General features: G+C 38.7%; 1 protein-coding gene across 1 annotated transcript; it reads left to right on the forward strand.

Moving 5' to 3' along the window:
- Positions 1-574: 574 nt before the first annotated feature.
- LOC123761741 (uncharacterized) lies at positions 575-15,591 on the forward strand. Its single transcript, XM_045747911.2, has 5 exons — positions 575-802; positions 7,168-7,340; positions 8,503-8,667; positions 9,157-9,364; positions 13,026-15,591. The coding sequence occupies exons 1-5, from the start codon at positions 791-793 to the stop codon at positions 13,752-13,754; spliced, it is 1,287 nt and encodes a 428-aa protein (XP_045603867.2). The 5' UTR covers positions 575-790; the 3' UTR covers positions 13,755-15,591.
- The last annotated feature ends 11,284 nt before the right edge of the window (positions 15,592-26,875 follow it).

Below are 26,875 nucleotides of genomic sequence, written 5' to 3' on the forward strand. Positions count from 1 at the left end.
CGTCTGCAAACATTGTCAAGTACTAGCTCACGCTCTCGTATAAGTCGGTCTCAAAACTGTCAGCCTGGGTGGCCTCACTTGTTACAGTTTTCCAGATCGGAACCTCTCCGGGTGTGTGGTCGTGATGGTGTGGGTGTATTGTGTGGGCAGGCAGGTGGTGTTGGTGGCTTGTATTGAGGGTGGTTGTGCATGGGTTGGGCAGCCATGTATATGAGCATAAGGTTGTGGGCTGGAGTGTATGCGGACACGCTTGGTGTGTGTGGTGTGAGCAAGTATGAGTACTGTGGGTGGGTGTGGTGTGGGCTGGTGTACTCAATTTATGGTATGTGTAATTTAATCAACAACTGCTAGGTGGACATAGGCATTAAATGAAAGGAAACCTGCCCAAGCATTTTGTCCCGCTCGGGAATCGAATCCTAAATCCCTATTATGAATTTAGAACGACGCCAACTGCACCATGAGGACCTGTGTGTGATAAAGAGTCGAGTGGCGTGGGCGGGCGTATAAGGAAGCGTGAAATGTTGTGTACGTGGAGAGGAGGCCTGGGGAGAAGCATATAATACATTTTACATGGACGGGCGTGCAGCATGGTGTACATGGGGGGCGTGGTCACCGCCGGACACAAGACTGTACACGTTCCTCTCCGACAAGAACCAACAAGCCGGCGGGTTGCCTGGCAACGTGTAAACAAAGCTGCGACCGTCCGCTACGACCCTGGGTGTCCTCCCTCACTCGCCGCCCGCAGCCCGCCTCATCCCACCCCTCACTACTACTCCTCGCCTCATCCACTATGGACACGCAGGTGGGCACCCTACATCTCTCACATCTACTCCCCCAACTTGTAGTCACGCTGGGCGACGAAGGAAGTGTTAGGGAGGGAAGTGAAGCTATGGGAGAAAGTGGCAGCTGATGAAAGTGTAGCAATCAGCTGATCAAGAGGGGGGAGGGGTTTGTTATTAATGTAACCTGGCGTTGGCACGTGTCCAGGGCGCGTGTGGCCCTCACAGGCACATGGCCCCGGGATGACAGCACGGGCCACACCAGTGCCCTCACCTGCTGCTCGCTATATACAACGTTGCAACATGACTTAAAAAAAAATGAGTATCGAGCTTCAGTTTGAGTGGCAAAGCTTCACTGTGATGAACATTCGTCCAGTTGTGTGTTTGTGCCCAAGACCGCGGGTTGGGTAGGTTATATGATGACTAGGTATGGAAAGACGACATTTATTGTGCTTTAGATTTATGGGCTGTTTTATCTACTGTACCTTAGCATCTCCTTTTAATGTGAGCGTGTATTTAGTGTATGTTTATGATTAATTCATTGTGCTGGGGGAACAGGCAGCTAGTATATGTATATAAAAGTTACTCTTAATTTGAGGTGTCTCCTCTGCCCCCAAGGTCAAACTACTGACCCTTCCCAGGATGTAATCCACAACAAGCTCTAATTCTTGGGAACATTTTTATTGCTAGGTGAACAGAGGCATTACATGAGGGGAAAATGCGCCCAACCATTTCTGTCCTGCTTGGGAATCGAACCTAAAATCCTGATTGTGAATCGAGAACAAACCCGACTGTACTACCAGACCCTACAGTCTCGTGACCATCCCTGCTTTCCACTCATTATTGTCTCCAACATCTTGTAGAAATGGCTATACTATCTTGGCCATGTGCATAAAATTATAGTAGTTTCAACAATATGGCCTTACCTTAACCCAGATAGTGTTGTTATAAACTTGGGAGGTACTTGTCTATTGGGGGAACAGGCTAACATAAATTGTTCAAGCAGTTCTGTGATTATATTATCCTACTTATCTCCAAATAGCACAGTGCTCAATGATTTTACATTTACAATCCTAAGATTTGGGTTATTTTATTAAGCTACTCGCTAGTTACTGCTGAGAGAGCCTTGTGCTTTCTAGACGAGATGGTTTCCAATAAAGTGTGGATCACCTGACTTAATTTGTAAAATTTATATCTCTGACTTGGATTGCTCTAAGTTAATCCAAGACCAATTTGATTATAATATTTCTAAGTTATTTTTGGTATACATATAACTGTGGGAGAAGATTGATAGATCTACAAAGGTCTCATATATTTTTCTGATTATTGCATTATTAGGTTAGTTTTGGTATGGCATGGTCAACTGACTTGCCACCTCTATCTTTCTCTACAAAATCTTAAGTTGCAAGCAATTGCATTTGATACATGAAAATTCACTCAAGAATCCAAAAAATAATCCCAAGTCCACATGCCTAGAGCATCATTTCCAAAACTTGCAATGTTTGGCCAGGTCCTCTCGGCTGCACACCTTACCCCTCTACCATGACGTGGTATAAGTTATTCAATCTAGGATTCCACTTAATCCACTGAAAGTCTGGAGGCTTCAACTAAAGCTAATCCAAGTTTTGCATATAACCTCCGTGCACTCCCAACTACGCACCTTTTCCCTGTACCATGACTACCAACACCAGAGTGCATGGGGGTTATACATAAAACTTGGATTTCAGTTAAAGCCTCCAGACTTCCTGTGGATTAAATGAAATCTCAAGTTGTATGACTTCTACCATGTCATGGTGGAGGGGCAATGTGCGTGGTTGGGAATACCATGATTGCTGATTTGAGTCACCTCAGTGCTTCAATTGATTTTCTCATTGAAATATATATATATATCATGTCAGTGTGATTTCTTTGCGTATCTAACAATGTTGTCGTTAGCTTAGGATGTCAAGGCAGACTGGCTCATATTCATTGAGTTACTGGATCGGCTTTGCAGAATTGAACTTTGTTGCAGTTAGTGTACTGCAATGCAAGTTTTTCTGCATAGTACTGCTTTAGCAATTTGTACAGACCTCAGCTTCAGGGGCAGCTGGCAATTCAGGGCTACTCATTATGATCTAAGCTAAAAGTAAGAGTTCTTGTCCGTGTACCAACCATTTGGGCTGGACAGTAGAGCGACAGTCTCGCTTTGTGCAGGTCGGCATTCAATTCCTGACCGTCCAAGTGGTTGGGCACCATTCCTCCCCCCCCCTCCTCTCCCATCCCAAATCATTATCCTCATCCTTTCCAAGTGCTATACAGTATAGTCGTAATGGCTTGGCGCTTTCTTCTGATAGCCCCCAATCCCTTATCTATATACTTTTAACCTCTTGTAGAGCAAACTAAGTCAGCTTGTTAAAATGCAACTGCCATTTCAGGCTAAGGTACTGTAATTTAAATTTTAAATTTGATTTTAAGCCTAGTAGAAGTTAGACATGACATTAAATTTCTTGTGTTTTTACATATTGTGGCAGTTAAAAGTTCTGTAGAATAGTCTATACTCATTTCAAAACTGAACTATGCCTGCACATTAAATACTAAATATGTAATGTTAGAATCAATCAGATATATGATGTTTTAACATCATTGGTCTGACATAGAAGTGCTGGAAGTGATTTTGTTTGATCTTATGATATTATCACTGCCTTTAACCACACTCACCAAGTGGTGTGTTATTTGTGCTAAAACCATGCTATTCCTGAAAAATAATTTGTGTGTTGTATAGTATTGACGATAAACCACTTTGACTGGTTGTTAGTGCGATGTTCTCACTTCTTACTGGGTCGGTGTTCAATCCCTGATGGTCCTAGTTGTTGAGCACTTCGTCTTCACATCCTAGCTCCTAGTTCTCATATGTCTTCAAGGTGCTATAGTCGTACTGGCATAGTGCTTTCGCCTGATAATTACCTCACTTTGCCACCCTTGGTTCAATTTTGCTTATCCTCTGTTATCTAATTGATGTTCATTAGTTTCTATTTTGCATTATTATTATTATTATTCAGTATAACAAGTAGGATTTACATGCAACATTTGATAATCATCATGATGTATTGGTTTGTTTACATGTCTGAAATGTTGATAGATCCTCCAGTCTGAAGATGTGGCTTAAGTCATATAATGACTTATTAGCCATATTAGAAGTACTGTACAGTACCTTGCTTGTACGACTTTAAAAACAGATTGTGTAATATACAAAATAATGGATTTTTTTGTTTTAAGCTGTGTATTTTTAATTAATAATTCTATTTGTTTAGCTGGAACATTTAAGATTGCAGTATACAGTATGTATATATATATATATATATATATATATGTATATATATATATATATATATATAACCCATATATATATATATATATATATATATATATATATATATATATATATATATATATATATGTCGTACCTAGTAGCCAGAACGCACTTCTCAGCCTACTATGCAAGGCCCAATTTGCCTAATAAGCCAAGTTTTCATGAATTAATGTTTTTTCGACGACCTAACCTACCTAACCTAACCTAACCTACCTTTTTCGGTTACCTAACCCAACCTAACCTATAAAGATAGGTTAGATTAGGTTAGGTAGGGTTGGTTAGGTTCGGTCATATATCTACGTTAATTTTAACTACAATAAAACAAAATTGACCTCATTCATAATGAAATGGGTAGCTTTATCATTTCATAAGAAAAAAATTAGAGAAAATATGTTAATTCAGGAAAACTTGGCTTATTAGGCAAATCGGGCCTTGCATAGTAGGCTGAGAAGTGCGTTCTGGCTTTTAGGTACGACATATATATATATATATATATATATATATATATATATATATATATATATATATATATATATATATATATATATATATATATATATATATATATATATATATATATATATAACTGAAAACTCACACCCCAGAAGTGACTCGAACCCATACTCCCAGATGCCACGCAACTGGTATGTACAAGACGCCTTAATCCACTTGACCATCACGACCGGACATAATGAGGTGATAGCCGAGGCTATTTGAACCACCCCACCGCCGGCACTCGGATAGTAATCTTGGGCATAGCATTTTACCAAATCACCTCATTCTTTGGGGCACACGTGAGGAACACAAATGCGAACAAGCCTGAATGGTCCCCAGGACAATATGCAACTGAAAACTCACACCCCAGAAGTGACTCGAACCCATACTCCCAGATGCCACGCAACTGGTATGTACAAGACGCCTTAATCCACTTGACCATCACGACCGGACATAATGAGGTGATAGCCGAGGCTATTTGAACCACCCTACCGCCGGCACTCGGATAGTAATCTTGGGCATAGCATTTTACCAAATCACCTCATTCTTTGGGGCACACGTGAGGAACACAAATGCGAACAAGCCTGAATGGTCCCCAGGACAATATGCAACTGAAAACTCACACCCCAGAAGTGACTCGAACCCATACTCCCAGATGCCACGCAACTGGTATGTACAAGACGCCTTAATCCACTTGACCATCACGACCGGACATAATGAGGTGATAGCCGAGGCTATTTGAACCACCCCACCGCCGGCACTCGGATAGTAATCTTGGGCATAGCATTTTACCAAATCACCTCATTCTTTGGGGCACACGTGAGGAACACAAATGCGAACAAGCCTGAATGGTCCCCAGGACAATATGCAACTGAAAACTCACACCCCAGAAGTGACTCGAACCCATACTCCCAGATGCCACGCAACTGGTATGTACAAGACGCCTTAATCCACTTGACCATCACGACCGGACATAATGAGGTGATAGCCGAGGCTATTTGAACCACCCTACCGCCGGCACTCGGATAGTAATCTTGGGCATAGCATTTTACCAAATCACCTCATTCTTTGGGGCACACGTGAGGAACACAAATGCGAACAAGCCTGAATGGTCCCCAGGACAATATGCAACTGAAAACTCACACCCCAGAAGTGACTCGAACCCATACTCCCAGATGCCACGCAACTGGTATGTACAAGACGCCTTAATCCACTTGACCATCACGACCGGACATAATGAGGTGATAGCCGAGGCTATTTGAACCACCCCACCGCCGGCACTCGGATAGTAATCTTGGGCATAGCATTTTACCAAATCACCTCATTCTTTGGGGCACACGTGAGGAACACAAATGCGAACAAGCCTGAATGGTCCCCAGGACAATATGCAACTGAAAACTCACACCCCAGAAGTGACTCGAACCCATACTCCCAGATGCCACGCAACTGGTATGTACAAGACGCCTTAATCCACTTGACCATCACGACCGGACATAATGAGGTGATAGCCGAGGCTATTTGAACCACCCCACCGCCGGCACTCGGATAGTAATCTTGGGCATAGCATTTTACCAAATCACCTCATTCTTTGGGGCACACGTGAGGAACACAAATGCGAACAAGCCTGAATGGTCCCCAGGACAATATGCAACTGAAAACTCACACCCCAGAAGTGACTCGAACCCATACTCCCAGATGCCACGCAACTGGTATGTACAAGACGCCTTAATCCACTTGACCATCACGACCGGACATAATGAGGTGATAGCCGAGGCTATTTGAACCACCCCACCGCCGGCACTCGGATAGTAATCTTGGGCATAGCATTTTACCAAATCACCTCATTCTTTGGGGCACACGTGAGGAACACAAATGCGAACAAGCCTGAATGGTCCCCAGGACAATATGCAACTGAAAAATGCTATGCCCAAGATTACTATCCGAGTGCCGGCGGTGGGGTGGTTCAAATAGCCTCGGCTATCACCTCATTATGTCCGGTCGTGATGGTCAAGTGGATTAAGGCGTCTTGTACATACCAGTTGCGTGGCATCTGGGAGTATGGGTTCGAGTCACTTCTGGGGTGTGAGTTTTCAGTTGCATATTGTCCTGGGGACCATTCAGGCTTGTTCGCATTTGTGTTCCTCACGTGTGCCCCAAAGAATGAGGTGATTTGGTAAAATGCTATGCCCAAGATTACTATCCGAGTGCCGGCGGTGGGGTGGTTCAAATAGCCTCGGCTATCACCTCATTATGTCCGGTCGTGATGGTCAAGTGGATTAAGGCGTCTTGTACATACCAGTTGCGTGGCATCTGGGAGTATGGGTTCGAGTCATTTCTGGGGTGTGAGTTTTCAGTTGCATATTGTCCTGGGGACCATTCAGGCTTGTTCGCATATATATATATATATATATATATATATATATATATATATATATATATATATATATATATATATATATATATATATATATATATATATATATATATATATATATATATATATTATATATATATATATATAATTTATATTTTTTTTTTTTTCAGAATGAGGACAATGATAGGCCACAGCCTTTACTTGTGGCATTTGGAAACCCATTACTTGACATAACAGCTGTTGTCAAAGACAGAGGTTTACACGATGAGTTTCAGCTTCCTGTAGATGGCCAGTTGGAAGTTAGTGAACAACAGAGAGCTTTATTCAACTTGGTAATGAAAAAGTAAGTTAATTCTTTATATTTTATGGTTAAATGCCAGACACTAAGGATCAGAGCACATTGGAAAATGTCAATAATTTCTTTAAGAGTTTAAGTTTCAAGCCTTACTTGTGACTGTTAGTACAGTACATAGTTTGTATGTTGACAAATGACAAGTCTTATGAATGGTTGGACCTACATAACTATTCTGGTGCAAGTAAAGGCAATGTTACATAGAGATGGTTATTGCAATACTATACTGTACTATATTGATTGATTGCTGGTACAATATCTACTTTCAACAGAAATGTCTTTCTTGTTGATTCCTTTTTATACTAGTTGAGTTTAGTTGCTATGATTTCCTGCCTAGCTGAAATATCTGAACCATGTAGTGTCTGGCTGAAATATCTGGACCATGTTGTAATGCTGGTGGTGAGAAGGAAGAGTGAGTGAGGAAAGAAGAGTAAGGGAGAAAGTATAGGTGAGGCATCATTCCCTTCACCAACAAGGGAATGGGGAGAAAGGAAATGGAGAGCAGAGGAGGAATGTGCAACCCTCAACATTTGCCTAACTCGGAGAAAGGATGTAGGATGATAGGGGGTGGAAGTTGCATTATTCAGTGATGCAACTTGAGGGTACAGTTTGAGAGGGAGAAGAGTTGATTGCATCATTATTGAACTAGCTTGTACCCACCCATGCCCAACCACTTTAAGTATTGTGCAGTGTTTTAAATAGTATTGCCAAAAATACTATTTATCAGCATTCTACATATACTGAACTGAACAGCAGTAGAGTATTTAATTTTATTTTAAGTATAAAATCCTTTGTTCAGCAATGTAACCTTGTTTATGCAATACAGTACTTAGGAGTCAGCTACCTCAGTAATATAGAGTAAATGTTTAGCATATTTCAATGTTATAATATTAGCCTCCAATTTTTTGTGTTGAATCAAGTACAATTTCAATTAATTGTACAGAATAACACTGTAGCATTAGGATGCATGTATATTTGTGCTTAGGCATGGTCAGTTCTTAACCTTGTATGATAATGCATCTGTGTGTCTTAATCTTGTCTTAATCCATATTCTTAATCTTGATAGCCAGTGAAAAAAGATTATATGGTACAGATAAGGTTAACATAAAGTATTAAAGCAAAATCAGATTAATTACATGGTTTTTCACCTCAGGTACCCTGTAGAATATACAGCTGGAGGATGTGCTCTCAACTCCTCCCGAGTCTTTTGTTGGGTGCTGGGTGAACCAAACAGAGTTGTGTTTGTTGGAGGGATTGGCAAGGATGAGCAGGCTAAAAAACTTTCTGCAATTATAAAAGAGAGTGGAGTTGTTACAAGGTAAGATTAGTACATTATTTTTGATTTTCTCAAACCTGTGCCCAATAGTATGTGGTGTAGTGTAGTACTACACATTGCATCTACTTCTGAGTTGCAATGTATATTTAACATTTCTATTATCATGAGTGCCTTCAGAAGAATAGGGAATTATCTTCAGGTTCAAGGGATATTTCACGTTTTGGATTTCTTCAGCTTGATAAAATCTTTCACTCTTGTCTTGAGGACCTGTTTCATATTTGGGAACGCTCTCTCTACTCATAAAGTTCTTGATCCAATTTAGAAGGCGCAGTTTTCTTATCGGTTCCCCAGATTTCTTTGGAATTTTTGTCTTGTATATTTACAGTATTTTGTCCTGCTCTCGTACCTAATTTATATGAAAATATATGAATGATTCCTCTTTCTTTTGTTTTTACCCTAATATACAGAAGTAAACTTCAAGTTTCTGAAATTACTCTTTTTTTTTTTTAGCATCCTTCCTGTATTTTTCAGATTTGTGGATGTAGAGGACCAGCCTACTGGCATATGTGTAGCACTGGTTTTAGGAGCTTGCCGATGTTTGTGTGCAGACATTGGAGCTGCCAATGTTTGTGAGCCAGATCATGTTTTCAATCCACATCTATTCCCTGTGCTGGAAGCAGCAGATTTTGTTTATGTAGAAGGATATTTCATCACCCACAGCTTTCCTACCACTCTGCAGGTATGTGTGTGTATTTGATTGTAATGTTGTATAATAGGTATATTCGTTCACAATTCTTGACAGAGTTGACTTTTGAGTACAGTAATGTGGTGGGGTTATGTTCGAGGAGACCATGCATCTTACCAGAACTCGTAGTATTTAGTCAAGATCTAGGAAAAATCTGATGCATTCCAGGACCAAGAAATTTATTTAAACAAAATTAATAATATTTGTACTTTAAAATGTTAAGGTATTTACATAGACAACTGCTTTACAATACTGTACTGTACAACATTATTCTGATGTGAAGAAGTTGACAATTTGCTTCTGATAGCAGTCATTTACCAAAGGTTTTGGCTTTGTGTAAATTCACAGGCAATTTTCAAATTATACATAATATCTGAAGAACATTAAAAATTGGAATCTATAAGGCTGAAGGAATTATACACTTTAATAAACTGCCTAATTGCTTGTACATAGAAGCATGTCAGCAGGATGCACAGCTTCATTATTTCCCTGTCCTTCATTTTGTTTGGCATTGTCTGCTTGTGGTGGTTCATGGGCCTCTTGGCACATCCCTATACAGCCCAGGTCTCAGAGACTGGCTCAGTTTCGTTGTGGGTTGTCACCTTAACAGTTCAGGGCTCTCTCCTTCCTGGGAGGAAGGGAAGAGCCCAGTTTTTTGTTGGGCATTTGACTTTTTTGTTTTTGTCCTACATTTGGAAGTTTCTTGTTGGCGTTTGGGAATTTTGTTGTTGAGCGTTTGGCTCTTTTTTTTGTTGGACATTTGGCTCTTTTTTGTTGGACGTTTGGCTCTTTTTTTTTTGTTGGGCATTTGACACTTTTTTTGTTCTTGTTGAACGTTTGCCATGTTTTTATTTGGCGTTTGTCACTTTTTCTTGAATCTAACCCCCTTACGATGTATTTACCAGGCTGGCGTGGGGTCATTGTGGCCTGGCTGCATACCTTACGGGTTCATGTGTTGATGCTCGACTGGCTTGTGTGGGCACAAAGTCAGTCTTCATCAACTGACCAGGGATTTGGTTCTTTCCCAGTTCACGAGTTCAGGTTCCTGGTGAATTGGAGGAAGTCCTAGTTAGTTTCATCCCAGGCTCAGAGTTGTCTAAGCCTTGTTTGGTACTCTGTTGGCTTCTCTGTCCCTGCTACCAGCAGCTTTGCACCACCCTGCTCCACCTGCAATTTCATTGCCATTAGGTACCATATTGGCCTTGGGATCCACTGCTTCCAGGATCATTGGGTTTGGGCCCCACCTGTCTTTCATCAGCTCCTGCTTCACCAGCTTCCCCTTCAGCCTTTTCTGGGTTTGGCACCATCCTACCTCATTGCTCAGTATATTCATGGATGACTTGTATCTGGGTTCAGGCTTTGTGGCCAATGCTGATCTGGCCACCCACTGTCGGTGGTTGGGTTCATTCCTTTGGAGAGACAGTACGGTGTACGGTGCATGAGTTTGTGACTGTGTGACATGCCGAGGCATGTCACATAGCCACGTTTTGGCTTTCTTCAGCCTCTGTTTTCCGGCTCCACTCTGATGGAGCCGGTTCATTGCCTGAACTGTGAGGGGTTTGCTTTGGTCCATCATCCTGTGGATCTGGACACTACAAGTAGCTTGGCTTCTGGATTCTTGGAATTTGGTTCTCCATGTGGTTCACACATAGGAGTGTCCAACATACTCAGGGATGGGTTATCACACTTGCACCCCATATACATGGAGTGGACCATTAAAGACTTCCTTCTGTTGGGTCTGCAAGATGTTCGGTCACACCAAGGTGTACCTCTTTGTATTACTATGGAACTGGCACCTTCCCTTATGTGGTTCCATTCTGCAATTGCAAGGTGCTCGTGGTGCATGCCTTTCCACTGGACTGGTGGAGGTACATTTACTTTTTTGTCTCCCAGTTCAGTTGTTGCCTCAGGTTGTGTCCAGTCTGGCATTGTGCTCGGGAAGGGTGATCCTTTTGTCATCTTAGTGGCTGGTGCAGACTTGGTTTTCAGCTCTTGTCCTGTGTCCAAATCTAGGCATTTTCCCGCTGCTTTGCCCTTTTCGCAGATTGGCCCAACAGTTTATTTTGCTGATATGATTTCACATCTGGACCTTTTGACATGGATATTGCCATATGTTTGGTGATCAGGTGGAGTGGTTGTTAGTATCCAACTTGAGTCATTCTTTGCGGTGACAATATGAAGCTGCCTGGCACTTGCTTGCTTCCGGAGGGGACACCTTTTGGTTGTTGATGGTTAGGCATCATTTGGGGTGTTCATTGGTGGCTCTTCACCACTACCTGTGGGTCACCTGTTCTGCCTCAGTGGATCCCTTATTTGTTGACCCTGTTTCCTTGGTCTCCTGTTCCAAGACTCTAATTTCTTTAGTGATTTGCAGTGTCATTAAGTCTAACTAGAAAAGTCTGCCCTCAGGCCCATGATGTTCGCAATATGTGAACATCACGTGGGTTGCTTTGGCCATAGAATATTGCCAAAGCTATTTGCAGCTTTGGCCATGGACTATTCCATGTCTTTTGCTTGGCAGTTTTGGCGGACCATTATTTAGTGAATGTTCCCAGTCAGTATTGTTACACTGGGGACTTGCAGTGTAAATCAGACTCTTGGTCTGATTTTTTCTTCTCACTAATGCATGTCATCTCTCCTCCCTAGTGAGTCCTGTTGTTGTTCTGTGTTGTTAGTTAGCTTCAGGGAGCCACTGGAAAGTTCTCCCAGAAACCCAGCATTTAACATATTGAAATACCTCTATCTGGATTGCCCCATTGGCTCTCTGATTGCCTCCATTGCTGGCTCATCAGTGAGTTGTTCATCAGATCCAGAACTTACCAGGGAAGCTGGCTGAGGGTAGGAGCTGGGCCACCTGGTGGTGGTGATCATTACTAAAGAGTTTCGATTTAGTTTGAGTGACTCCATCCTCCTGTTGTCTGTAAAGCTTTGCAGACTTTCCGGATGCTTTCTCGATTGGATGGTAAACTGTCACTTGTTCCCTGTGCCTCTGTGGTTGGGATGGGCTATGGGGGAAAAGGAATGGGGGGGGGGCTGTGGTTTGCAGTAGGCCAAACAGAACTTCTATGACTAATGTGATCATTTAGCATGGAGCATTCTGAATAAGATAGCTTCAGAGAGCCACCGGGAGGCTCTACCAAAAAAGACATTTCTTCACATACTTTTCTTGGGGTCACTTAATGTATTTTCTGGTAAGGATGCAACTACTGCATATAGTTCCTTGTGATTATTTAATGCCAAGTATTGCCAAGTGGTGTCTCAGGTTTAGGCTGCAAGGTGGCAGTTCTTATGCAAGACAGGCAATTTGGTGCTAGATATTGACAAGAATGATCAAATGTGTACCCACTATATACAGTACGGTAATATCCCCCCCCCCCCACCCTGGCTAGTCACTGTAAAAATTCCTTGATTGTCTTGCATCAGAATGTTATCAAGTGAACTATGATGCACCATATACAAAAATGTATTTTTCATTCAAGCTAGAAATATTACATACTAAGAGATGTTAGTTGTTGCATTTCCTCTATATACTGTACATTATAAATTGTTTAAGTTAGCTATGGGGGTAAATTTTTAATTTCTTCTCGAAACAAATATTTTTTTTAATCAAAATTAACATAACAAACATTATTGAATATATTTACCTTTTTTACAGATTGCCAAATATGCACAAAAAAACAAGAAAACATTTGTATTTAATCTATGTGGAAGCTATGTGTGTGAAAACCATCCAAATGAATTGGCAGAACTTTTGCCATATGTGGATATCCTTTTTGGTTTTGTGGAAGAGTACAAAACCTTGGACAAGTTTGTTGACATTGAGCAAGTGTCCTCCGGTCACGCAAACAATCCAAATAACATATCCCATGATATATTGCAGGTGTTAAGAGCCATTAAAGGTGAGGAAAAGATCATAAAGGACAATTTTAAAGGTGTGTCAGAAGATCTACGGAAAGTGGCAAAACTTGAATCTTTAGAGATATCCGATAATCATTTTGGTCACAAAGACGGTGTTGACATCAATGGAACCACCACTGGCTTATGTAATGGTATTATTAAGGATCATAGGGATTCCAATGGTTTTCTATACCACGTAAATGATAGGAAGCCGAAATTGGTTGTTGTAACAAAGGGTCCGAGTCCACTCTTGTACGTACATAACCATGAAGTTAGAGAACGTCCAGTGCCCCCAATATCCCCTAAAGACATTGTAGACACAACTGGTGCAGGTGACTCATTTGTGGGAGGATTTTTGGCTGCCTTGAGCACAGGTCAGCCTCTTCAAAAGTGTCTGGATTGTGGCACATGGACAGCTCAAAAACTTCTGCAACAAAAGGGTTGTACGCTTCCGTCTTTCCCAGCCACATTTCTTGATCACAACTAAACGATAAGATCTCTACCTGTAACAACATTTCTAGGACATGCTACAATTTGTGTTGGCCATAATTGGTGAGAGAAGTTACCATATTAATAAAATCTACATTTACCCTCCATTATGGAGTGTTGATAAATATGAGAATATTGAAAATACTTACCACACATTGCTTTTATTTGCACTATTTAGAAAGGTTGTCAATAGTTTAATATAGAAGCCAGAAGTACTGTACATTTAAAAGGGTTTTTAAGTTTTGTTATAATTGCTCGAGGTATGATTAGCTATGATGACATTTGTGACTTAGATTACTTTGAAATCTATGTTATACATTAATTGTAGTAAAACACTATCAACACTTACTTGGCTATAGGAAAATAGAAAACCTTTAAAACTTTTTATTTACTGTATTTTGATACAGGTTTTTATTACTGCATTTAGTTACATAATTAGAATTATTACCATTAATAATAATTTTACTATTATTTGTATGATTGTTTTTATCCATATTTAATTAAATAATCAAATTAATTTTTAATCTTAACATCTTATTTTTTTTTGTCAATCGAAATGGCACCTTGTCAGGCCACAAACCGTCTGCATGTTCAGGAAATTGTTAAGACTTGTACCAAAGGAAGTTAGTTGTACCCTCTTTATCTGACTGAAGAGATAAACTAAGGAATCCCAAGTAATGAATAAGAATTACAACTCTACGTTCTAGTAGTGCTTGGCAGGGAATGTGTTGTGCTGTTTCATAGTATGTTACTCTTAAAGTTGGAGAGACATGCATAGGAAATATATTTTTGTTAATTTTAATTATAAGCAAGAATGTATCTATGCATAGCGCACGCACACACACACTTGCAGGTATACATACTCCCCCGTGACCCCTTTCTTCCACACACACACACACACACACACACACACACGCATACTCAAACAAATATTACACATCCAACAGGTCATTTCACATGCCCATTAAAATGTTAAATGGCCAACCACAACTTTTGAGAATAACTGAAGGATTGTATTTAGATAAACTACAAGTACAATAACTGCCCCCTTAATGATCTCATTTTTAATATTAGTTTTGTACCGTGTATATTTCTCACCCCGAAGCCAGTTGAGCTTCCAGAATCTCTCCTCCATATCTGCCACTAACGAGATTGTGTCAAAAATCTTCTTCAAAGCTTTAATTGGATTATGAATATTGGTTTGGCCATTACCCAATTGGCTGTGCTTAATTTAATTAGTTAATATCTATTGTGAATTTTGCCCTTTAGTGAGCGAATCAATAGGACAAGACTATCAGCATATGTGGATACCAAGTAAGTTTGAGAAGTTAATAGACATCTTGCATAAATGCTAGAGTTTCACTGGTTTAGTGCAGAATTTAATGAATAAACAGTTTAATGAAGGCAATTTATTTCTAGTTCTACCAGTAATCAGATTATTCAGTTTGTTACTTCAGAAGGCACATTTAAAATGCATAAAGTTGAGTGCATTATTGTAATAGCAATACAATTTGGATGAATGCAAAACTGTACTTTATTATGAAATTCTACTAGACTTAGGTACAGTATTAAGAAATTATATTAAATTGAGCATAGGGTGTTTTAAGTACAGTTATAGTACATTCAATTTTGAAAACAACTAATAGGCAATGTAATGGCTTTGTGGATTTCACAAAAAAGGGACCATTATTATTTTTTACCATCTATTTTGCATTGACATTTCCCATCTGTGAGTCTTGTCTATCTCAATATGTATTACTTCGTTAAAACTTTTTTTTCCATGGATGCGAAGTCATCACAATTTTGACAGACTAGTCAAGTTTAATATAATGTATCTGTAATGTTGAAATATATTATAATTAATGATAATTGCTGAAATTTGTGAACACTGTACAAATGAAAATTGCCTGCTTACAGGTAACAATTATAAGAGTGATTTCTTTAGTGTAAGAGTAAATGTTTGACACATTCAGAGAACATTTGTAGTTCTCTCAATGTGAAGGATGAATAGAAAGACAGTATTTCAAAGGTTTAGGACTATATGCTACGTAAACACTTCTTGCTATGTATAGTATAGACTGATGATGGTAATAAAGTACATACTTGCATTAGAAACAGACAACTAATGCTATATTTTCCTATTGCTGCAATAGGGAAAAAAGTATTGGCTATGGAAATTCCTTTGGCAGGCAGTGGGAAAGTTGTGTGAAGTATGAAGCCAAAGGCATCAAGATGCTGATTATGATGCTTGCATCTTCTATAAAGCTTCTTTGAAATTAGTTTTCACTATTTAGTAACTAGGGGACACCATTACCCATCATTACCGTTTTTAGGAGCTTCCGAGACTGTGCATAATTTGAAGAAAAGTATAATATGTCGTATAGATAGTCTTTTAGACTTTACCTAGAAATTAACTGATCCAAATTTGCAGCAAGGCTGGACTCTTACTGCTGATACTACCTATATCAAGAATGTTATTTTTTGAGCAAATTTGTGCTATGAAAGTGTAGAAGTACAAAGCTTTTCTAAATTAGATGTTGCTTGAAGAGATGTGGTTTTGTTCTCTCTTTCTAAACTCATAGCTGTTGTGATACCGATTGTTGTCTAGAATGGCTGAAAGTTCATCATAGCTTTGCAAGATCAGTAACAAAGAACGATATTATTTTGTCCACCTTGTGTCCCTGATGTATGTTCAAATGTAAAATTCATGAAGAGAGAAATCAGCATGAAGAAATGCAAGTTGACTGCCATTTTCATATAATGCGATACACTAACTTAGAAGTTGTCTTTGGTAATATTTTGGTATGTGCATAATATAACCATTGTCTAATATGCTATTGAACTAGTAATTTTTTGCAAGTGATGGAATTGTGTATTAATTAAATCTTGTGTAGTATATCCAGTCACTTCAGGGCACTCTTGGAGTTAATGTCAAAGTCATTAACAAGACATATGTTAATATATTTCAGTGGTTAAAGTTTTATTTGGCAAGTTGACTAAGTATTTTAGTTAACCCCATATCCTAATTTGCTGCTGTAATTGCAATCCGCTATATATTCATTCAAGAATTAGGTATAGTACATCCTTGTATATCTTTGTCTGGTTCCCTCTGGCAACCCTTATCTGCAGGGATGGCACATTTCTCTAGTATAGAATAATTGATGGCAAAAGAATTTGATCCATGTCTCTAATTTGAATATATATATATGACATTTTACTATTTTGGTTAAATGTATTTCACACACAATTAGCAGTGTGGAAATATAAAAATCTTGTTGAGATGTAATTTTTTAGAATGACTTGGATAAATAATACTTCTGCCTAATCTTCAGGAACTTGGTGATGAATCTAGTGTTGAAAGCTTTTCATTTGTAAGGTACTGTACCTCAATTTTTTGTATAGACACACCTAGAAAGTGGCCTTAGTACGTGTTATTTATGGCTACTATATGCTCTATAAAGTATATAGATAGCAAAGTTAGGTTTAGCTTCTGTATCATTATGAATGTACAGATGCAAGTCATCATTATGACAGAGCCAGCATAATGGTTAAGTTTCATATTCACTGTTGTTTGGTAGTTTTAACGTGACTCAATACGTAAACACAGGTGTGGGAATCAAGGGGGAATTCTTAGTCAAATTCCATGGTCAAAATGTCTTGCCAGTTTTAATTTAAAAGTTGTGTTGTGTGTAAGAAAACAATTACAATATTGGTCACTAATGTTCAATGTTAAGGATACTGTTGACTGATTGTATGGGTTATACATTAGCTAAAAATGTAAATTGACTATGATCATTGTTAGATTTTGAAGTGCTTACATCCATCCATTCATCAGAAAAGCAAGTTATATTAAATTAATGAATTAATTTTAAATAAAAATTTTCTACTGAGCATATGGTGCAGTTTGTGGTCAGTTTCAAGTATATGGACTGAATCTTGAGTAAAATTATTAAAATCTGGATGTGAAGTGTAGACTTCTACACTGTACAAATATTTTTAATAATTTCATATGAATATTTCTGTGAATTTTATGAATGGATGTGGCTGTGTCGGGCTTCAGGCGAAATGACTGCATGATCTGGGAGTCCATGAGTGATAGTAATAAATTCAATAAGGATCTGCATATATCAAAGGAACAGGATAGATTTTCTTATAACTAAAAGACCCTGTCAAATTGACTCAAAAAGTCATAACATTATTTGTAAATGTGCAAAATGTTGTTTAACGCCCATATTTTTGTGTGTTTCTCCTGCATGCTGGCCCACCATTGTTTAGGTTTTTTTGTTACCCAGTGTGGCTGTGTAGTTATGGAAGCAATTTATTTAAACAAAAATTGCATTCTTCTCTTTAAAATTTATTGCTTGAAACTAGATCAATGTAAATGTTATATATACATGTAGCATTAAGTACATATTATTTTATTAGAAGTCTCAGAGAATATATTATTATTTAAAGAAGCAACCTTGTATCAAGGCTGATAAAATGAGGTATTATGTACAGTAACACTGTAATATGTGTAATTGTTGCTAAGCTTGTCTTAAAAATTCCTGTCTTGCCATTACAGGATTACTGAAAGTTGAACATGAATGTAACCATCTTCATATTTCACATTTCTGATATTTTAGGTTTTACTGTTATGTCATTTATGTATGTCATTTACCTGTAAAATAACAGTACACATACTCAAAGTTTGCATTATTTTTTTATTATTGGTTATATATAAGAAAAACTTCATGACAATTCTTCCGGTTAGTAATTCTTGTTTAATAAACAAAAATTGTCCATAAACTACAGCTTCTCGGAAATGTTAGTGCTGTAAGGAAATTGCAACTATAGTATAACTTTATAAATTGACAAATTTGTATTCGCGCTCAAGGGACTTAGAAAATGTGTTTTTTCCAAGGTATTCGTTGGCAATGTGAAAATCAAATGCTGTAGTTCTTAAATTTGTTTGAATAGGACAAAATGGTGGTGGTCTACACATGCATTACCCAGGTAAATTATATATTGGAAAAGCATTCTATTCTTCAATACAGCATCTGTTTTTTCTATTTATAAATAATTACATCTATTAATTTATATTTAGGTGGAAAAAAAGCAAGTGTAGTCAGTTCTAGAATGAAACAGAGTTCTTTTGACTACTGGTATACAGAACACAGGTAAAGTACAGTACTCTTGATATTGTCATTGTACTAAACTGACAATTAAGTTGGCCTCTGCCTCATTCCACCTCTTCACAACTTGTACTGTACTCTTCTTAGCATACTTCTTTCCAGGACATTGTATGCAGTTTGTCTCCATGTCCTATTCTGTACAACTATTGAAGCACAGTTTTTGTTCAGTCTCCCTCACTATTATACCTTGTGATGAGTTCTCCTCTGGATTCACTTACCTCTAGTGATCAAAGCTTCATTTTTTCTTCTTTTCTCCTTCTCTATATACAGTATATAGCCTGTCTACATGCTGTAGTTCAAGTCTCGTGTTTTGAGTATAAGCCATGTGAGAAATTTTTTAGTTTAAATTTTCCTTTTAGTGCTTAACAATGAGTGGGGTTCCATGTTGTTTTGAAGGATTCCTTGTTTAAGTTTTAATAGGGCATGTTTGTTTACTAACTGCACATGCTACTACTGATTGAGACTTTGTGTAGGTGGGATATGCAATCATGCATGTGTGTGATGGAGGTACATATGTGGTGTGTCAGAAATTAAGCATTGTGTACCTGTTGAATAACAAGCAAATACATTTTACTTCCTTAATCTCTTCCATTTAAATATATTAAAATGATTCAAAAGTATAAATTATTGTGATCTATGATAATGAACAAAATTCAGCATTGTACATACATATATAAATAAAATGTCAGGAGGAGATTATACTTGTGTCCATTGTATCTAACTGAATAAAACGATTTTAGACTAACATTATTTTTACCGTTCTCAGTTACGTAGTGTCCATGGCCTGCCGCTGCCTTTTGATAATTACTCGCTTACCTTTCAGAGTGTAGCCTTCATATGATTCTATTCAATCAGATTGCTTCACACACACTTTCGTGATTTCTTTGGTAGTAAATCCTAAAATCTTACTTATAAGTCATAAGTGGGTTTGACTGACGCTGTTCTTTGAGGATGCTCCGATAAATGTACTCAACTGTTCAGTTATGTGCACAATGAAATCACGAACATGGTGCATCTATGAGACTGTATTGAAGCCGTACAATGGGATTGAACCCACATCCATGAATGCATCATGTGCCTCGTGTATTTATAACTAAGTGTTATAAATTGCTTTAGTGCCAATCACGCATCTTCCATATAATATACATCATTCTCCCACAAACAAGCTTTTGTTTTGACACCTTTATTTAAAGAAAAAGATTTTACATAGAAAAAGAATTGGATATACATTTTTTCTTGCAAGACACTCTTGCACATTCCATACTTAGTTGCTTCCATTCATCATTGCTGGTAAAGCATATTCTAAAGCATAGCTATTGAATAGCTATGTGATATCTTGATTTAGTGGCATCCTAGATGTTTGCTTTGAAGACACTTAGTCTTCCCTCTACCACTAAAGAATGGTTAGTGTTTCCTTTTATTCTCCAGGGTTGGCAATCTTTCCTTGCTAATCTTATACCGTATTCCCAATATGGATATTTTATGGTTTTCTATTTTTTTTTTTTTTTTCTTCAACCATGTTTTCATTCAAAATATAAATTACTTAAGTTTAATGTTTTAAGTTCTTCAGTATTTAAATTAAGCAGTGTTATTGCATAGTAACTTTGTATTTTTTGTGTAAATCATGACATCTTTGTATTTTATTACAATACCATAGACCTGAAGCCTTGCGTTCTGGAAATTCGCTATCCGGGGGGAAAAGGGGAGAAGCACAAGTTTTTTTAATGTGATTCAGCACACAAACTTTTTACTTTAAACCTCTCAATTCTTCCATCAAACCTTTTATGTTTTGTTCCATTCACCCATTCCAAGATACTGGCCTCTTGCCTATACCATCTGATCCCCTTTTTTCACTCTACCATATGTTATCTTAGATTCAGCTGCTCTGAACAATAGTTCCAAGAAGCACATGTTATGGTGAGCCCATAGTGGACTACACTCTTCCATACTCTTGTTAAATGATTCTCTGGTGCAATACTAATGTCTCTTTCACTTAAGTGTAAGGTGCCTCTCCCACTTCATGGCTCCTTATTTCATTCCCTTAATAATTTCACGGGTACCACATCTCCCATATATTTCCTAATTATATCTATCCCACATACTGACTCCTGAAATATCCTCATGACCCTGGAATTTTTTACCACTTCCACCCAATGGTGATAGGTCCAATACTGGCTATTCCTCATATTTAGTACATACAAGACAGTCAAAATTTGCTAGGATCCCAGCCGTATTTGCAGTGCCTGTAATGATCTCATGGATTCTATAGTACCGATTCTATCTTTTGTAAGCAGTTCCCTTTCTCTTACTTCTGCAGTCACACCACAGTCTGCAACCATTATAGTAATAAATGGTCAGGTATTACAACTATCAAACCATGTACTATCAAGTGTGGCCTATCCCTATGACTCTCCTACCACAATACGAGGCAGTCAGAAATAGCCGACTCGGATGCATATCAGCCACACATACTAAACTTGAGGACACGTTATGACTCATCCTGCTCTTTATTATTCAAACTGCATTGTCTTGCACCTTCTAGTAGGGTGTCCTGATATTCAGGATGATCATAACTTTTTTTTTCCTCCTGATGTCTATAATAAGTCAGTTGTTTGACTCTCACACACATTCACATATATGATTTCATTTACAGTTAAGTTTTCTAGTCTGCATACAGCACACACTATCCTTGAAAACCTCCCACATCCACTATATTCCCACCCACCAACCATATCCCCAAACTCACTAGCTCTCCCTATGTTCATATGCGTGTTCAGTATTTTAAAAGTGTATAGTGCAGATTCAGGTACAGAAATATTTCTCTTGCTTGGCTGCAATCAAACCTCATCTATTTTACATTCTGAAGTTGTTGCACTAACATTTCGGCACTTTTTTGTATCTTCTAAAACCATTTTTTTTTTTTTTAACGACTGGTGCATCCTTATCATTAAGAATGCCCCGTTTCATTCAATTATTGGAAGTTATTCATTCTTATATTTTATAACAAATCATAATACTAAAAGACCCTTATATTTCTAGTGATGGAATTTAACACTTTCATGCATGAATTTATAAGTAGTTTGCATTCATTCTCTGCTACAAATAGGTTCACAGGTGAATAATGACCATTTTGGATTGCAGTATTTAAAAAAAAGCATTCAAATACTGTATGTATTTATCAGGACAAAAAAAGGCAGTATGCTCTAGCCTTTACTGCTGCTGTAGCCAATTGGGACTTTTTCATTTATGTCCCGCCACTATTCCTTTCAATGTTATTGGTTACATGTAAGGTAGTAATTTTGTTTGTTTCTTTTTTCTTTTTTTCTTTTTTGTAACAGAGGTAAATCTTGTCTCTAAAATAGTGAGGCACATGTTTACCACCATCATAACTGTATTATGTACTTGTACGTACAGCTGTACACTACACATAAGCATGTCCAGAAATTGAGGCATTTGATAACCTTGTGAAACAATAATTCATTGTGTCGGGGGACAGGCAGCCAGGTGTATATAAATAGGCTTGCATCGAGGTCATCCCATTTATACTTGGGTACTATATTGTTCTATGCATCACTGTACTGTTTATCTTCATAGATGACTTCTCCCACAGAATATTTGAATACAGTACTTCAGTTCTATACAGTAAAACAATGTGCGTGTGTGCACTGTACTGTGTTAAGTGACAGTATAGACTAAAATGGTGATCCTTTGAAAGATTGTAATTAGGCGAGTGATAGTATATTGTACTAGTCATTCATATTTATTCAATATTTATATAGTTATATTTGTTGATATAATTTATAGAATGAATAAAGTACTTAAGCTTATGCTTCTTATGTCGGATGTCTCTTTACTCCTTGAATATTTTGAGTTTCATTCCCAGTGTTTACATAGCTAAACAAGTTACTTTAAATACAGGCCTACCTCATACATTAAGAAATTTGCTAACGCGATATATCATTTTATGCTTCAGGGTAAAAGTGTGCAGCTCGAATACCCAGATTGCTGGTTCAAGTAATCACATTGCCCTAATTGATTTTCTATCATGGTTGTCTTCTGCCATGATGCCTTGAGAAAAACATCTAGTGTGTTGAACTACTGCTGGTACTTCTGTTGCTAATACATTTCAATGCAACAGTCAACACTAGCTTGTAAATTCTTGCTTACAGTATAGATACATTTTCAGTCAGGATTATCAGTTAAAGCAGCCATGAGTTTGTCATGTGTTCAGTGCCTCGAAAACTTTAATAAAAATAGTTCAAACTTGTGTTGGCTCAGGTTGTGTCCTCCCTTCACTCCTATTCTCTTCTGCTCATATTTCATTCAGCAGAATTATTATTAAATTGGTTAAGCAGGGCAACCCATAATCGAGTTTAGACAGTACAAGAGAGGAATATAAAAAGAGCGCTGCAAGAAAACCCGTTGGGTTGTTCATCCTGTCACTTGTACCCAGATACAGCTGGGACTTGCTTAACTGTTTCAAGTGAACAGCTCCTCAAACAAGAAGACTAACATTCGTCAACCCTTAAAATCTTACGTTATTTTGCTGGTGCAAAATGGGGGCATCCTTTAAGAACAGTATCTATATTTCCCAAATAGTGTTTTCCCTACTCAAACATTGTGGGGTTTATTATTCTACACATTTCTAATGACTCGGATGTCCATACACACTCGGGTAGTGGTCAAGGCGGTGTCCATCACTCACCGCAGATTCTGCAACTCCTCTGCTCAACTGTTGTTTCCATTCCGAATCTTCATGGATATTTGTATCAAAAACGAATTCTTGCTATTACTGATTCTCTCCCGCGGCCTCCTCTTCGTCCATAATGATTGGGATTGCCAGCTGCAACCATGTTGTACCAGCATACAGATTCAATGATTTGTTCTATCCTCCTTTCCTCAGTTATCTTGTCATGGTGATGTTGCCTGACAATGCCTCTAATTTGTAGAAGAGTCATGGGTATGAAGTATATGGTATACTTCCGCGCCTTCAGCAGCCAGCACATCTGCTCGTTCATTTCCACATATTCCAACATGGGAGGGGATCTACATAAATTTAACGATTCTTCCTTGATTGGTTAGTACTCTCACCGCTCTCTTGATCTCAGCAACTATCGCAAGATTTTCTGCCCGATTTTTAGTAAGGCTTTGTAGTGCTGCTTTAGAGTCTGCAGATCACTATACCATTAGTGCCTCGTTCAAGGAATCTTAGCGCCATAACAATAGCAGTTAGCTCTGCTTGTGTTGAGGCATAGTTCTCAATACAGGCTTTTCCTTCATTTCCATGTTGTAAGGCATTATTCCTAATTACAGTGTATGCTGCACCAGCCTTGTCATTGACAGGGTTAGATGACCCACCAGTGTAGATTTGATCTAACTCATTTCCATCATCTTAATAGATTTCCTTCAGATAATTGTGCCTCATTTCTTGAGCTATTATGTTGGACTTTTTCGTTGCCATTGCATTGATGATGATCCTGCATGGGTCTGCCACCCAGGGAGGTATAACCTCTCTACAGGCAGGAGCTCACGGGCTTGCTCAAGCAGGTGAAATTCTTCGAGGTAGCAGACTGATCTGTGATGCCATTTTTTGCTTCTGTTTCCACCTGAAAGTAGCACAGAACTCAGGTTTTTCTTAGCAATATCATTGTAATGGGGATCTCTGGCTATCTTAATTGAAAGCTTAGCATTCAGTTCCTGAATTTGGCTTTTAACACTGGGGAGGGACTCCTCCTCTCGTAGATTAGATGTTTTGGCAGTTCTTGGTACTCCAAGAATGATTGTCATGGCTTCATTTTGTATGCTTTCAAGTTTTTTCATATCGCTTTGGGAATAGGTGCATACTGGTGCGGCAAAACTGGTGCGGCATAGTCTATGACGGAGCGCACATAGGCAGTGTACATTATTTTAAGCACCGCATTAGAAGCTCCATGTCCATTCCCGGTCGTCCTGTTGTGTCCTCCCTCCCCACCTCCCACGCTCCCTCCATCTAGACACTACGGGGACACCTCAAGGGGTCCCGGGAGTATAGTCTGGTGTGTTCTCGACTCTCAATCGAGAATTCAGGGTTCTAATCCCAGTCTGGGCAGAAATGGTTGGGCGCATTTCCTATCACCTAATGCTCTCAAACCTAGCAATAAGTAGGTACCCAGAAGTCAGCTTCTTGTGGGGCTTCGTCCTGGGGAGGGTCAGTAATTCGACCTGGGGGGAGGGAGGGGAAGTGACCACGATATAAGCCTAACGTTAAAATACACGCTGGCTGCCTGTCCCCCGACACAATGAATACTTATTAATCTATCCCTCCCAGTCGGCAAAACATTATCCATGTTGAATCAAAGTTAAATCACCGTTGTCGACGTTAAATCATCGTTGTCAATATTGTCAACTATCGTGAAATAAGCCGTAAAACTCTATGGACAACCAAACCAACATTTCGCAACAGGCTTGAATCTTTCTTCGATGCAGCAATGGTAGCCAGCCTCCCTATACAATCAAGTCACCAAAGGATAGTTGCGTCAAGCTAACTACAACAGCCTGGCCACCAACCCCGGACAGACAAGACAGACATTCTCACCTAACTTTCTTCATGGTCGGTGGTGGTCGGTTTGCGACGGTTCTAGTGGGTGGGCGCCGTCCCTTCATTGCCTTCAAAAAGATATGATACGCGTACTGCCTAATCGCTTTTTTTTTTTATAAATCTTACCATTTTCACAACCTTTAACACTCTCCAGTACATTTCAAGTATATTTAAAAGCATTTTTAGTAAAATAATTAGGATTAAATAAAAACATTACATTCATCATTTTTAACTCTAGTTTTTCGTAAAATGCAATAATAGGCGGCGGGACATGGCCGAGACAGCGTCATACGACGGGTGGCGAATAAAATCGACAGACCGCCACAAATATCGACCAGGATGACTTTTTAGCAAAACAGGAGAAGACTGTCTAAAAATGTCCAGACTCTACCACCATCTCTGTCAAATGCTAGAGAGGATGCAAACAGAGGCCTCCCTACCAGAGCCTCATATTAACACCAAGTAAAGCATCCAGCACTTCCACAAACACGATAACATCATTTATATTTGCCAACATCAACGGTATAAAAACACGCAAATCTGAAAAAGTTCATTTTATAGATGGTCTCCTACATGAGGCAAATGCAGTGTTTGCAGCCCTAACTGAAACCCACATAAAGGACTACCATGATGGTGAAATATGGATCTCAGTATAATCTTTTCAGATGTGACAGGAAACACAGACTACAGGGTGGGGTCAGCCGCTACATCAATGAGACACTCATCTGCACTGAACTGCTAAACATCACAAATGATATGGTGGAAGTGCTGATAATCAAAGTAGAGATCCTATATGTAGTTATTGTCCTTGTATATAAATCACTGGAGGCAAATCCTCAGCAGTTTAAAAACCAACTAATGAAAATAGATCACTGCTTGGAAAACCTCACAAATCCAGCCCCGAACATCTTCCTACTTGGGGACTTCAAACTGCGCCACCTGAAATGGAAGCACCTGGCTAATACAGTTATATCCGAGAGAATATCAGGAAGCAGCCTAAATGAATAGGCACATGGAAATGACCTACTACGGATGTGCGACAGATTTGCCTTAAACCAGCAAATAGTAAAACCAGAAAAGAGAACACGTTGGACCTCATTTTCACTAATAATGATTAACTGATAAGGAACAATGATTACAATTACCCGTAACACAGATCACAACCTGATTGAAGTTCTGACAAACATGGGGAGCAGACCTGCACAACCTGTACCGAGACCCAGGGGAGGAGAATTCAGCAAATTTAATTTTACTAATAAACGGATTAACTGGGAGCAAATAAACCAACATCTCACAGAAATAAGCTAATAAAGTTAAAATAAGCTGGGAAGAGCAGCTAGAAAATGCAAACTTGAACCCATGCCTGAA

The sequence above is a fragment of the Procambarus clarkii genome, chromosome 24 (assembly GCF_040958095.1).
Source record: "Procambarus clarkii isolate CNS0578487 chromosome 24, FALCON_Pclarkii_2.0, whole genome shotgun sequence".
NCBI classification, from domain to species: Eukaryota; Metazoa; Arthropoda; class Malacostraca; order Decapoda; family Cambaridae; genus Procambarus; species Procambarus clarkii.